General features: G+C 35.6%; 1 protein-coding gene across 1 annotated transcript; it reads left to right on the forward strand.

Moving 5' to 3' along the window:
• The first annotated feature begins 384 nt into the window (after positions 1 to 384).
• LOC135635422 (transcription factor-like protein DPB) lies at positions 385 to 7,469 on the forward strand. Its single transcript, XM_065146467.1, has 9 exons — positions 385 to 772; positions 2,446 to 2,525; positions 2,767 to 2,810; positions 4,021 to 4,083; positions 4,178 to 4,324; positions 4,430 to 4,498; positions 5,647 to 5,745; positions 6,270 to 6,340; positions 6,949 to 7,469. Exons 1-9 carry the CDS (start codon positions 534 to 536, stop codon positions 7,181 to 7,183), a joined length of 1,047 nt encoding a protein of 348 aa, XP_065002539.1. The 5' UTR covers positions 385 to 533; the 3' UTR covers positions 7,184 to 7,469.
• Positions 7,470 to 14,130: the final 6,661 nt, after the last annotated feature.

The following is a 14,130-nucleotide window of genomic DNA, read 5'->3' on the forward strand; positions in this document are numbered from 1 at the left end:
CCCACTAATAATTGATATCATTATGGTGTGTGTGTATATATATATATATATATATATATATATATAGGTAAAAAAGGCATCAAAATCACGGCATGTCAGTCCCAAATTGGCAACATTTTCGGGCTCACTTCCCATACGGGCCAGTCTTGTTGGATGAAACTACAAGAAGCTGTCCGCTGTTGCGTACCATCTATCAAAACACGCTTATCTTAACGACTCACTGATCCTATCCTTTATTAGCGACGGTTATAGGATCTTGGCCGTCCGTTTCGGTGTCAGAACTGAAACACCGCTTCATTTTTTATTTCCACCACGTGTCTGTCAACAAATGACAAGACACGTTTTCGGTAGCGTCACCTTCGGTGAACGTTGTCCAACACGGCCTTTCGTAAACAGCCTCAACCCGCGCATGCCCAACCAGGCGTATCTTTTTCTTTCTCCTCCCCTCTCTCTCTGTTAGGGTTTCTCCCACTCACTCGATCCGTTCCAAGATCACACCTCCGACGATCTCCTGCTCGCTCGCGATTGCAGTGATGGACGAGGGGAGCAAGAGCACGGCGAGCTTCCCCAAGGTCGCCAGTGGCAGTCGCTCCTCCCTGGGCACACCGGCCTTCTCCGGCGGCCACTCGGCCTCCACCAGCGGCAGCGCTGGGTCTCCATCCAGTCGGAGCGATCCTGCGGCGAGGACGCCTGCCAGCGAAAACACCCTGGTTAGGCTGAACCATCTCGATATCCAGGGGGAGGACGAGGGGACGCCCGAAGGGGCCGTCAGGTGAGCCGTTGATTTCGCCTTTAATTTGTTGCTCTTTCTTCCAATTGCTTGTGCTGACGGGAAATTTTGTTGGACATGTGGGGTGGAAGAATATGAGATCACGGGCCGTCCCTTGTGAGTGTGTGGGTGACCCTGCATTGTCTGGGGTTTTTTGGTTGGGACTAAATTGGGGTGTAAAATTGTGAAATATACATAAGATTGTTCATCTGGATCGCACGGAAACACCAAATTTTGTTTTGGATACCCGTATTCTGAATTTTGCATCCGGAAAAGAAGCATCACTCTTTTGATACTTATGGAAAACAAATTTATGTGAAATTCTCATTTGTCTGAGCATTTAGTTTCTTTTCCGAATTACTATATTATCTGATATTGATGGATGGATTCATCTGGTACTGGAATCATCATTTAGGATTTTGATGCTAAAACCCCTATAACTAGACTCTTGATGCAGATTAAGTTCTTCTTTCCATGATAACTCATATTTAGATCTTTGTAAACTGTCTTTCTGAACCAGTAAATTACTACTCAATCTGGAATCTGTTCTTTTGCCCTTGCACTCACTACTATTTCCTTAAATACCCTGATATCCCCACCACAAACACATCTCAACTGTTAGCATCATGTCGAAAAACATCTTGTCCCTTGTCACTCCTGAACTTAAACCCATCGTGACGTACATGGTGGTGCTACAGTCAGTGTCAAGACTTGCAGAGAAAAAAGTTGGCAATGGAAGTGTTGATTGTAATTATATTGGTGGCAATGGCGGTGACACTGGTTGAGACTCAATTTTGAACTCCAATGAATTATGGCTAAGAGGAATGATAGACTTGAACCCAAATGATATGGGAGGCATCATATGTGAGATTACTAAGAAGAGCTCTAGAATGCTTCTAGAACCATAGAAGTTAACTTCTAAGAAAAATAATCTCTATCTTACAATTTCTAGTCTTGCAATGATTTTTCTGGGGAAAATAAACACAGCTCGAAGGGTTTCATAGCCCAAGTATATTCCAATATTTTCAATGGTACAAACAAAATATTAACCTTCTGGAGAATGTATTGAGACACAACAAATAAACAAAGTCTTATGAAGGAGAAATGGGAGTGTCAAAAGAGAGAGCCCCAAGGTCTGTTATTTATATTTGTGTCTTTCCTTATCTATACGCTTTAGCCAATTTTCCTTTTCATTTTACCCGTGTCTTTTATGAAAATATGATGTTATTATATGAAGCCTGGACACTTCAAAATGTGTGTTGTCTCCATGTCATGTTCAAGTTCGGCGCTGACACTAGTCAAACACTTCCCAACATGTGTTAGATAGTTAAGAGCATACTTGTTTTTTTTTTTTTTTGGTGTATTAGTTGCTGTTTTTCTTCCATGTGATGCCTTACATTTGTAAAATTTGCCATATTGGTGTGTCATACAGTATTGTGTTTGTATTTCATGTCCATGACTGCATGTATATGCTTAACAGATGTCGTTAGATAGAATACAAGAGTAATGTCTTCATGAATTCACAATAGCTATAACATAGTCAGATATTCCATCCACAGGTGTATTTGATTTTTTTTTTTTTTTATCTAATTGATGATGCTATTAGCATAGAATTTTCATAAGATTAATTGTTTTCTTGTAATTTCCAATGAGTGATAGTATTATGGTTCAAGCAGTGGTAAAAAGAAAAAGAGGGGTGTACGAGCAGTTGGAGGTGATAAAAGTGGTAGGGGACTGCGGCAGTTCAGCATGAAAGGTTAATGGAACTCCTTACCCTATGTATACAACACCTACTTCATTTCCCTAAGTTAATTATAAGAAGATGATTCTATGATATTTAATCAGGTACTTCATGAAACTCTTTAAAATAATTTGTAATGAGTATATGTGTGCTAATGCACTGAATTTTAATCTTCCAATAGATATTATGGTATTTTTTCTTTCAAACTTATTGAAAATGTTGCTCTTTGTTTTTGTGTCATGTCTAATCTGCTTAGTCTGCGAGAAGGTGGAAAGCAAGGGGAGAACCACTTATAATGAGGTTAGGTTTTCTGGGACCTTTTTTTGGGTTTGACTATGTTTCTATGGATTTTTGACTTTCTGTTCATATTTTTGTTTTTTGTTCTTCAAGTAGGTGATTTGAATCCAGGATTTAAATCTCAAGCTGATATTAGATATGGTAATTTGTCAAACTAGTATCGTATCTATGTATAGGTTGTCATATTGATCCATATATTTCAGTATTATTAGCAAAAAATAATAAGTGAGATACCTATTGGTACCAACCTGTATGCTCCTGCATTAGCCTTTGATCGGATTAGTAAACATTGATCTTCGTTGCAGTTGTGTTTATTCTTCAACCTTCTTTCTATCATTGTAATTTGATTACTCAGAATTCTTTGTTCTCCATGATTTAATAAAATTTATGGAATTATATTTTGTTGGAAAATACATCTACTATGATTACTCAAAAAATATGATGCTACATGTCACTGTTAAGGTACTTAATGAGCATGTAGTTGGTTTATTTTGAGTGATTGTGTCCTCTGCCATCAATTTTTTTTCTAAGAAATAGTTCATGTGGATACTCAGTTAAGGATCAATTTTCTTGCTGACTGTCTTCCCTTGACACCTTTGTAATTCTCAAATTTTCTTTTCAGGATATCACTCATAAAATAGTGCATATGAAGCATATAAGTCAGTTCTATGTAATGAAACCAGCAATTGTATATTATATTATACTAGATGATCTAAGGCAGTAGAGCTTATTTATTAAGAGCTAGATTATAACCCATATCTGAGAAACCAATGAGCTTTGTCATCCTGTCCGATGATCCAATCATCATGATCTATCTTCATATATGATTGTGATAAACAATAAATTATGACTTCTCTAGAGACGTAGTTGTTTATATCAATGTGAAAAAAGAATAAGATTGAACCGTTGTATATTGATTCTGATATATTTGTTGTGACATCTGGTCGTGAGAGTAGCGTATGTCGGTCCCAAGCAAATGTTTCTGTAGAATCGTGGCCCTGTTGCAGTGTGATGGTCAATTTTTTTATGTGTAACTTGTAAAGAGAGTCGACCGAAAAGCTGCTGCTATAGGCCATAAGTGGTTGTTTTGACAGTCATATTCTGAAATAACACTTATTGGGGTTTGTTACTTAAACTGAGGAAGGTCTTGTTGAAAGTCAGTGGATATTTGTTAGAATTTTATACTTCAGACCTCATATCTTTTTCTTTTCAGGTTGCAGATGAACTTGTAACTGAATTTACAGATCCCAACAATAATCCAGGCTCTCAAGATCAGGTAAATAACAAATTGATTAGCCTGTGGAAGATTCTGCGACTACATTCTCTAGTCTTTTTTAACTTATTAAGCATTATCTAATATGTGAATTCAGCAACAGTATGACGAGAAGAACATACGACGTAGGGTATATGATGCACTGAATGTTCTCATGGCAATGGATATTATATCTAAAGATAAAAAAGAGATACAATGGAAAGGTTTACCTCGGACTAGTCTTAATGATATTGAAGAGTTGAAGGTTTGCATCCACCCTATAATTTTCTCTGTCTTAATGATAGAATAAGATGCAGTGTTATTAAATGGCACCAATCGTCTAATACATGAGTTTCACAATTCATCACAGGCAGAACGTACTGGGTTGAAGAACAGGATTGAGAAGAAAACTGCGTATTTGCAAGAATTGCAAGATCAAGTAAATTACCTGTTAATAATTAGCATCTAATTTTCATTTCATTTAACTAGATTGTGTTTTTTTTTTAATAAATGTATGTTTCTTTTACTTGTATTAGGCAATGTATGCAACCTGATATCAGTCTTTTATTTCTTAAGATTTCAAATTATGCATCATTTTGGGTTATCATTCTGTACTTGCATCTAAGTTGATCCAAGAAAGCATCCAAGGGTGGTGGGGTTTGTTGATTTTTCCCAAGTCCCAAGTAACCCAAAGGAGTCTATTTAAAAGTTGTTTAAAAACAAAATAAATACACCTCATGTTCATCCAAAGCTGAAATTACTGATGAGCTGAAAGCAGATGAATGATGGTGAAATTGATAATTTTTAGCAAGTACCAAGGACTTTATATTGAGTTTTTTTTCTTTTCTTTTTTTAAAAAGAGGGTACAAATAGCTGATATGTAGCTTCTATCTACCATCGTTGCTTTCTTTCCAAACCAGTAGTTCAGTAAGGCAATCTGCAAGAAGCCGAATGTGTGACAACCTGAATTTACTTCATCGAGTAAAACTTTATCGGTTCACTTATGACAAAACTATTATTATTTGGACAAGAACACAAGAAATGGACTAATAAACAGAATGTTTAGATTGAAAAAAAATTGAAAATGTCCTTGCAGCTCAATCACCAGATGAACTGAAAGTCTAAAATCCACTAGAGCAGATTACTGAAAGATGGCAACTGCCACATCCTTTGACCCCCTTTCCCAACAGCTATGTTGTTACGCAAGGTAAATAGGAAGAGAGACAGTGTGTGTGTTAGCTCTCCACTTATGTATAGAGTAGCAAAGCATAAGAAAGGGTACTTCCACAGTTTCAAAGCTTTTCCATTTGCATCCATGATAAACCTTTGAGCATATAGTCTGAGAATGACACTTGGTTGATTTGAACCATCTACCTGCCTTGATAATTGTCACTTTATCATAGGTTGGTAGAACCTTTAGGTGGAAAGATTCCTCCTGCTTGGTTAGAGTTGTGTGTAAGTTTGAAAATCGATCATAATTGCACTAAGGTATCTTTTGTAGCAATGGTGTACCTTTCACTTAAATATGTTTAACTTGATTTTTATTTCTTAAGTGAGTTTTTCATTTTAATATTTTTTTTCTACCAGTTTATAGGTCTCCAAAACTTGGTCCAACGGAATGAGCAGTTGTATGGATCAGGACACATTCCATCAGGCGGCGTTGCTTTACCTTTTATCTTGGTTCAGGTACAAAAACTCGCAATCATTACCTGTTCTTATGAAGTTGCTAATGCAATGGCGTATAAGGCCCTAGTAGGAAATGAGCCATGGTAAATATATTCTTCTCTTGTTTTGTTTTTGCTTCTTATTGAACTAAAGTTACAGCTGATCATTGAAGCATTTCCAGAATTGCACTGAAGCCTGAAAACTTAAGTTTGAGTAGCATATCTCCATGAGCGCTTGATTGCTAATTTCTACTTATTGCTTTTATTTAGTTGAAGTACTTATGAACCTAAACACATTCTTACTGTGATTTAGATGGTATTTTAGGACTCAAGTTTTTGTCATTGATCATTGGACCTTAGCATGTTATCATCATTTTTGGTAATGGTCTTTCTCCTCTAGAGCACTAGAGCAGAGCTCCAAATTGTGAACATGGGAATGTAGTATTTAACAAGTACTCGACATTTTGTTCTACTTATAACTTATGTATTTGAGGCACAAAGTGAGCCAACTATGGTTTGAAATTAACATATCTCATCTGGAAACAGACTCGTCCTCATGCCACTGTAGAGGTGGAAATTTCAGAAGATATGCAACTGGTGCATTTTGATTTTAACAGGTAATTGATATAAGTTTCATCTCTTAGAATTTTTTGGATGTCATTTTCTTGGTGTTAACATGCAGAACTTTTGGTTAATGTTCGGTGGCTAAATACACTGGTCGTTGCATTTCATATGGTAACTGAAAAGAGCATATGCTTGTTAACTATACACCTATAACAGTTAAAATCATTATCGGCCTCGTAATGCATATTATAGCTGGTACATATTATAGCAGGTTTATATATATACACACACACACACCCACACCCAAGTTGAAACAAATAAAAGTATCTTTGTAGACATGAAAGTAAACAAATAAAATACCTGCTTATCTTCATCAGTTGGCAACCACTTCACCCAGTTTTGACATTTGCATCAAGAATAAAGAGAATTTAGAAGATTAATGGCATACACTGGGGCACCAGGTAAACCATGCTAGTGAACCTGATGAGTTACTTTCCCGATAAACAAAATTGAAATGTGATAATTATCTCACCAAAATGCAGAAAGTTGAAATGTACTATTTAATATATTGATGTTTGGTCTTGGACAGTTTTAACAATTTCAAGACTTGTCCAACATTCTCTGATTTACTGACTTGGTTGTTTATAATTTCAAAATGTAGTACTCCCTTTGAGCTGCATGACGACTCATACGTGCTTAAAGCAATGGGATTGTGTGAAAGAGGGCAACATGATGGTGCTCCAGAACCTAGTTCTAATGGAGGTGACTGCTCCAGCATGAGTGGAATGTATCAGCATCACACTTCGCAGGGTTCGATGTCCAGTTCCATGGGTAAAATGATAACTTCTCCTCCTAAACCTGGAATCTTAAAAGCTCGCGTGAAGAATGAACATTAACCATCATGACTAACAACCTCAGTTGTTACCTCTGCATGTTTTTTTTTTTTTTTTGTCGCTGTTGATGTCTTTTTTGTTCTCTTTCTTCCCTTTTGTTATGAAGCACATATAAATTAGGGGATAAGTGGCGGAAACCAATTGGGATTTGTCTGCTAACTTAGCTTTTTAACAAGTTGGAGGGACCTCAAGGTTGGAAGTTCCTGCCTAAGAAATCATGTGTTATTGTAATGTAACTGTGTATTATCTCTTTTCCCTGACCTAGAATGAAATGCTCTGATTCCTGCAATGAGAGATGACTAGATATCCGGATAGAGATGATAAATAAGCAACTAGGAACATACGTGGTTTCTTTCTTTCACTTCGATTTCAATCGAGCCTTTTGTCTGGTGTGCTTTTACAGTTTGATCTAAGAAATCATTTGAAATTATTTTGTCTTTAATCTGGAGAATGCATTTGCTTCTGGTTGAAGGTAAATGAGGTCTTACGAAAATCAAAATATATCTTCTTGGGTAGAAATAATGTGGGGTGACCACGAAAGATATGATGCTGTAGGCAGCAGATCTTCCAACCTTGTGCTCATGAAGGGAGAGCATTATGGCAAATGAGGTGTGGATGATTCCAAATGTGCAGCCAAGGTTGAAAACCTGTACTCTCGAGGAGTGCACAGTTTCGATTACGAATGGGTCATGGACGACTCCAAAGGCCGAACAAACTTGTGCTCTCCGGGAGAGAGGAGTTCCGGCCACAAACAAAGGTTGTACAAACTAGTGCTCCTGAAGAGAGAATAGTTCCGGCAGCAAATGGGGGGGGGGGGTGAGGTGGATGATTTCAAATGTGTGGCATGAGAATCTCAGCTCAGGTTCAATTCTAGCTAGTTAGTTTCCTAGGGATTCACAAGCTCAAATTGGGTGCATAACACGGGCAAATAAATAACCAGAGTGAAGGTCACGTAACGTGGATGAACAAATTAGCCTCTTGAACCCATAACACACAGCGTAGCTCTCTCTCTCTCTCTCTCTCTCTCTCTCTCATAGTACCTCCATTTGCCAGATTGACACATGATGCGCACTAAGCCGTCGCGTGGAATCATTTAGGTGAGGCCTATACAAAATTCCCACACAAGACTTCATCGAAGGCTATACTGTGGATAATTATCTCCCAAAGGAGACCTTTTTCCATGTCAAGCTACAAACTCACTCCCAAGTTGCCCATTCTGCCACGAGCTTCTGTTGTTCTTTTAATCCACTCTTCATTGCTTGCGACAATTGATGATATAATACGTTCATCTGTCGCTCTTTTAATCCACTCTTTGCTGCTCGTGACAGTTGATGATAAAATGCCCACTCTTTTAATCCATTCTTTGCTGCTCACGACAGTTGATGATATAATATGTTGATTTGCATTAGTCAAAGACATGCATGAATGCAGGCTCGTGATGCAGAAGTGCTTTGTAGATTTGATAGTTTTATTTATCATGAATATGATTAAATTTTAATTAGGTTTTCGATCAATAAAAAAAGGTTTAATTATGATAAAATTTCTTAGAAGATAATCTTGATAGAAAAACTCTTCTAATTATTTATTCTAGACCATATGCACTTGTTTATAAATAAACAAGACCTCTTATGGACTAAAAAAATATAATACGTAGATACGTGTTATTATTATGTGATTATAAATCTTTTCTCATCTCCTATTTGTTCTTGGTCCATCGCTAATAGCGATTCTACAAATGATAGGAAGAGAGGAGAAAGCGAATATAGTTCTTATTGTAAATTAGTATTGTCATAGCTTTCAAATTTAATGATAGTGTGTCTTAAGATCACGTAAAAGCTTTCTAAATTATATCAAAGGTATGAATCGTAAATTTGATCTATTGTCATTTAATTTTAGATTTTGACATTAAAGTTCTTCGCATCGCATGAAAGAAGCATAAAGATGGTTTTTATGTTTACGATTGATATTAGAGTTATGTTTATGAAATCAAATATTTTATATCTATTTGTTAGTACCTTTTACTTGTGAAAATGTATTATTCGATTTTTTATTTATGATGCTTAAATTATCCATCTATATTGTAAGTTTATTTTCCTATCCAGCCCATCCTATCATCCATAAGCTCGATATTGGTTAGATACGGCCCTCTTGTTTGCAAGGGGTAATTACGATCTAATTATAATAAACAGTAGTTAATATCTGGCCTAAGACATAAATTGGTAGTTCATTCAAATCATAACTACATGAATCGGCTACGTTAGCACATTAGAATAATTGGATCCCTTAATTTCAACATGTAAGACGGTTTGGGTCTTAATTAATTGACCCACATATACGTAATCATATTGTTCATATAGAAAAGGTCAATGCAACATCAACCAATATCGGGCCTATGGGTCATCAATATTTAGGCAAAATGCAAAATCTGTAGGTAGCAGCTGCAATCGCAAAGGTTTGGTGGCTAAATGTATAATCGCTATTTACAGTTGCAACTAAAGTGAAAAAAAATAGTGATGAAACATTGATAAAGGAAGAGAGGCGTTATTACTTGTATCAAAACCAACACACAGAATTGACAGTGTAATCAATATAGATAAATAAGAAAATTTTGTGAATAAAACATTTTTTCTTATTTTCTGTTTATAATGATCATCTTAAAGTAAAGACAATAGTAGTTAGTACTTAGAGATGATTCATTTAATGGATCTTGATGATGCATGTTATATTGATATAATTATAAATATTTAGGTTTGGATTTATCATAATATTATTTTTCTTTTAGTAGTTGTAAACTCAGTATATTTATGATTTAATAAAAATTAATTTTTTAAATTATGTATGATGGTCGGTATAGAATTAATATGAATATTGAGTTTATAATGATCTTATAATTAAATAGTAAAAATATAATTTTATGAATTCCTTAAGATTATATATATTTATATTTATGGATTACTCCATATTCCATGTTTCAATAAAGAAATATATTTTATTATTTTTATAGATATCCTATTAAGATATGACTATATATATCTAATCGGTCTCGGGTCATTAACATCATAAATAAAGTCGAGAGATATATAAATAAAAATTATCCGATCTGATAAGGGTGATAAATTTTATAGTAATTATAATGAACATGATCATAATTCTATTTTTTTTGCTATATTCTTGAAAATAATGGGGTAGAATAAGATCGCTGGAAAGTAAAATCATACTTTTTATGGGAGATTGATAAGTTATTATTATTTACCTAAATCAATGTGAGGAAAAATTCTAAAAATAATTATGTATATCTTGAATAGAGGTTCTAGTAAATTAATTACATTAACTTTTTGAGTTATGAATTAGTAGGAAACCCAAACATTTATATATTTACGATTGTCCTATAAAGATAAAGATATTCAAATCACATAAAAATAGATTGGGTTTAATGACTATTTTAGCTATTTTATTGGTTATTCAAGAAAATTCAAAAGGGTATATATTTTATTGTTCTAATCATAGTTGAATATGGTGGTTCATGATTTCTAAGAAAATAGTAAATTAATGAGAATAAAAAATTTAAATTTTAAAATTTGATATTGAAAAGTATGGGTTGGTATTCTTTTATCATTTTATATTTGAGATATTATTATTTCTCGAATCACTAAATGATTTGATAAAGTCGAAGAACAAAATAATATTAACGAACTCTCATATAATATTAATATCATTGCTAATGAACTCATAAAATAATCACATTTAGTAGTTTTGATAATATCTCAATGGGAAAGGAGACATGTTATTTTTTATTATTATGTGATATATCTATAAAAATTAAATTATGATATAAGAATTAAAAGGATCTTTAATTATTTTCATAATTTATGAAAAATAATAATTTTGAAAAATTATATATTGTAATAAAAGAAGAGTTGAAATAAGAACTTGTCGAATTGCTCCACATAAATGAGTCTCTCTCTCTCCTCTCATTGCTGCACCAATGGCATGATAGCCGTGTCGTCCTCTAGGAAACAAGTTGTCAAAGATAAGCGGGAAGACTGCTGCTGCCTCTTTTATCCTATCTTGTCTTTTCTCCATCTTTGTTTAGCACGCATGGATAATTGACACATTCAACCACCAATAAATGATACGATTCCAAAAGATCATCTTCCAAATAATGTGAAGGACAACTCAGCTTGACCTGATGATGTTCCAGCCATTGTTGGTTTTTGAAATGAATTATTAGACGAACACATGATCGGTGGTGATATGATGCATTAGAACTGATAACTTCAACGTTCCCAGACTTTAAAGATCTCCTTAAATGGTGTTAATAGAAGCTCTTTAATACTTTCTCCAATCCAGTTGACTATGGGACACCGTAAATTGTCAACACTACATATGGAAGTCAAGATTTATATACTTCATGATTGTGATGAGGGCATGTCAACCATACATCCTTAATTTGGATGAAAACCTAAGTTAAACTTACTTGCAAATACTTTAATATAATCCGCATAGTCCTCCTTGATTTCGTTCCTATTCTACTCTTACATATCAATTGGAATCTAGCGAGGAAAGAACTACATATATACAAAAAAAAAAAAGATAAATAGATATAGCTATGTGAGGTTAGACTCTATATTTTCATGCCACAGTAAAAACCATTAGATTTGCATGTTACATTAACCATTCCTTAATCTAGCTATAGGCATTGCAATAGATTAGGATAAGCCTAGAATTTGGTTACTGGACATGCGAAGAACACATTAAAAAACAGTAGGATTAGACTTCCCAATTAAAATCTACTGCATATGCATACATGATAAATCAACCAAAGCTTCATTATGCTGATGGAATAGCCTACAAGCAATTTTCCATCGCTCAATCATATCATCGCATCTTTAAAGAGCCATGTTGATGTCCATGTGTGTATATTCATACTCCGATAACAAGCTGGTGTAAATACGATTCTCGAGCGGTATCGAATAAATGATCAACAAGAAGAAGTTCATCAAAGATCACAAGTCAATTAGACCTATTTAATCTGTACATCTATTTAATTATCAAATACGATCTTCTCAACAATTTACCCTGAAAAATAAGCTTTCATGAATCGGATTCATGTAGAATAATAGAGAAACATTCATGTGTATCCATAATGATGCATACTCTTATAAGCTTCTATAAACACCGTTGATGCATCCGTCACCGATGATGCATTGCGTTGCATTCCAGCATTGTGGCTTCACTCTTCGCTGAACTTACTGTGCTCGTAGAACAATGTTAATTAACGTCAGGAGTACTCTATCGTTAGCAATATAAACTTTCCGATGCACCTCTTACAAGATGTCTTCTGCTGATGCATAGAATGGCTTTGTCGATCTTGCATTACTTAGGATTGCGACTTCAATCTTCGAGATCTGATCTGTTCACGAATCATCATCTCCAGCAGCCCCAATGATGCCTCAAGAAAATATCAATTTTAAGGATACCATGACAGCAAATCCACAGAGTAAAAACCAGGAAATATCTTGAGCAACATACGCGGACAAGAACTCTGGTGGAACATGTGACGACGTACAAGCTTATCTTATCTCAAAGCCCAGTGCACAATTTACTGTGTGTTACATTTCTCATAGATAGTACGAATTCCCCCACTATTATTGTCGCATTGTCACATCATAATTTGTACCCTCGAGTGTTTCCTCAATCAAACCTAAAGATTCTCGAGGTTCATCGCAGCATCTGATCGGTACCATCTGAGTTCGTGAATCGCTAGGAAACTAACTCTCTCTCTTCGATCAATCCCAAACTGTTCTATATGGGAAATTCTTTTGTGGGGGGTGAAGAAAAGCTTTTAGGATGTAAATGAGAGGAACGAATGGAAACTTGAGTTCTTCGGTTGCAGACTCAACAAGCCATAGCTAAAATCTACAAGTATCTTATCAAGAAGCTCTTCTTTGGTTTCCAAACCTCTTTTATGTAAACGGGAGGGAAGTGTTGGTCTTCTTTTCGATCTTTCCTTTCACACATTAAAAGAAAAAAGGGGGAAGAGAACAAAGAAAAAGAGGTGCTTAGAGAAGAACTTTTAGGTCTCCTATTTTCTTGGTACAGATCTTGGAAGACATTCTAAGATGGTAAAGAAGAAGCAAAGATATCGAAGCGATTAAAGGGCAAGACATCCAACACGAGGTACAGCAAACAAAAATAGCAGAAAAGAATCAAAGACAAATGACAAGAAAAGGGAAAAGAAATAGATCTGGATGGAGATGCGCATTCTGGAGAAGAGAAATCCAAGCCATTCTTTTACCTTGATGAGTAGCGGTGGCAGTGCGGCTCTGAAGAAGGGAAGCCAAGATGACATATAGTTGCATTTGCCACTGCACCTACAGAGTGATGTAAGGTTGAGACTCTTGACGGTCGCCCTCTTTAGGTGCAGGTGCAAATGCAGCCATCTGAAACCATCTTGGTCTGAAATATATTTGCAGCATTCATCTCTCTCTTTCTTTCTCTCTCATGTTGGGTTGGCAGATGTCGTAGAAATCTAGAACCCACCACTCTATTAGCAGAAGATCTCTCTCCCTCTCTCTCTCACTCTCTCTCTCTCTCTCGATCTCTCTTTCTCTCCAACTGAAACAATGTTGGATTGGAAGATGCTGTAGAAACCTAGAACCCACCACTATATTAGCAGAAGATCTCCCTCTCTCTCTCTCTCTCTCCAGCTGAAACCAAGTTGGATTGGAAGATGCAGTAGAAATCTAGAACCCACCATTCTATTAGCAGAAGATCTCTCTCTCTCTCTCTCTCTCCTCTCTCTCTCTCTCTCTCTCTATCTCTCCAGCTGAAACCATGTTGGATTGGAAGATGCAGTAGAAATCTAGAACCCACCACTCTATTAGCAGAAGATCTCTCTCTCTCTCTCTCTCTCTCTCTCCAGCTGAAACCATGTTGGATTGGAAGAT

This window comes from Musa acuminata, chromosome BXJ3-4, assembly GCF_036884655.1.
Source record: "Musa acuminata AAA Group cultivar baxijiao chromosome BXJ3-4, Cavendish_Baxijiao_AAA, whole genome shotgun sequence".
Taxonomy (NCBI): domain Eukaryota; kingdom Viridiplantae; phylum Streptophyta; class Magnoliopsida; order Zingiberales; family Musaceae; genus Musa; species Musa acuminata.

What these genes read in the sequence shown, in the direction of transcription:
- LOC135635422 (XM_065146467.1), top strand. Translation starts at nt 534, where the DNA reads ATGGACGAGGGGAGCAAGAGCACGGCGAGCTTCCCCAAGGTCGCCAGT. An exon ending in TGCAAGAATTGCAAGATCAA is followed by an intron (nt 4,499 to 5,646) that starts GTAAATTACCTG and finishes TTTTTCTACCAG; the next exon opens with TTTATAGGTCTCCAAAACTT. An exon ending in TACCTTTTATCTTGGTTCAG is followed by an intron (nt 5,746 to 6,269) that starts GTACAAAAACTC and finishes ATCTGGAAACAG; the next exon opens with ACTCGTCCTCATGCCACTGT.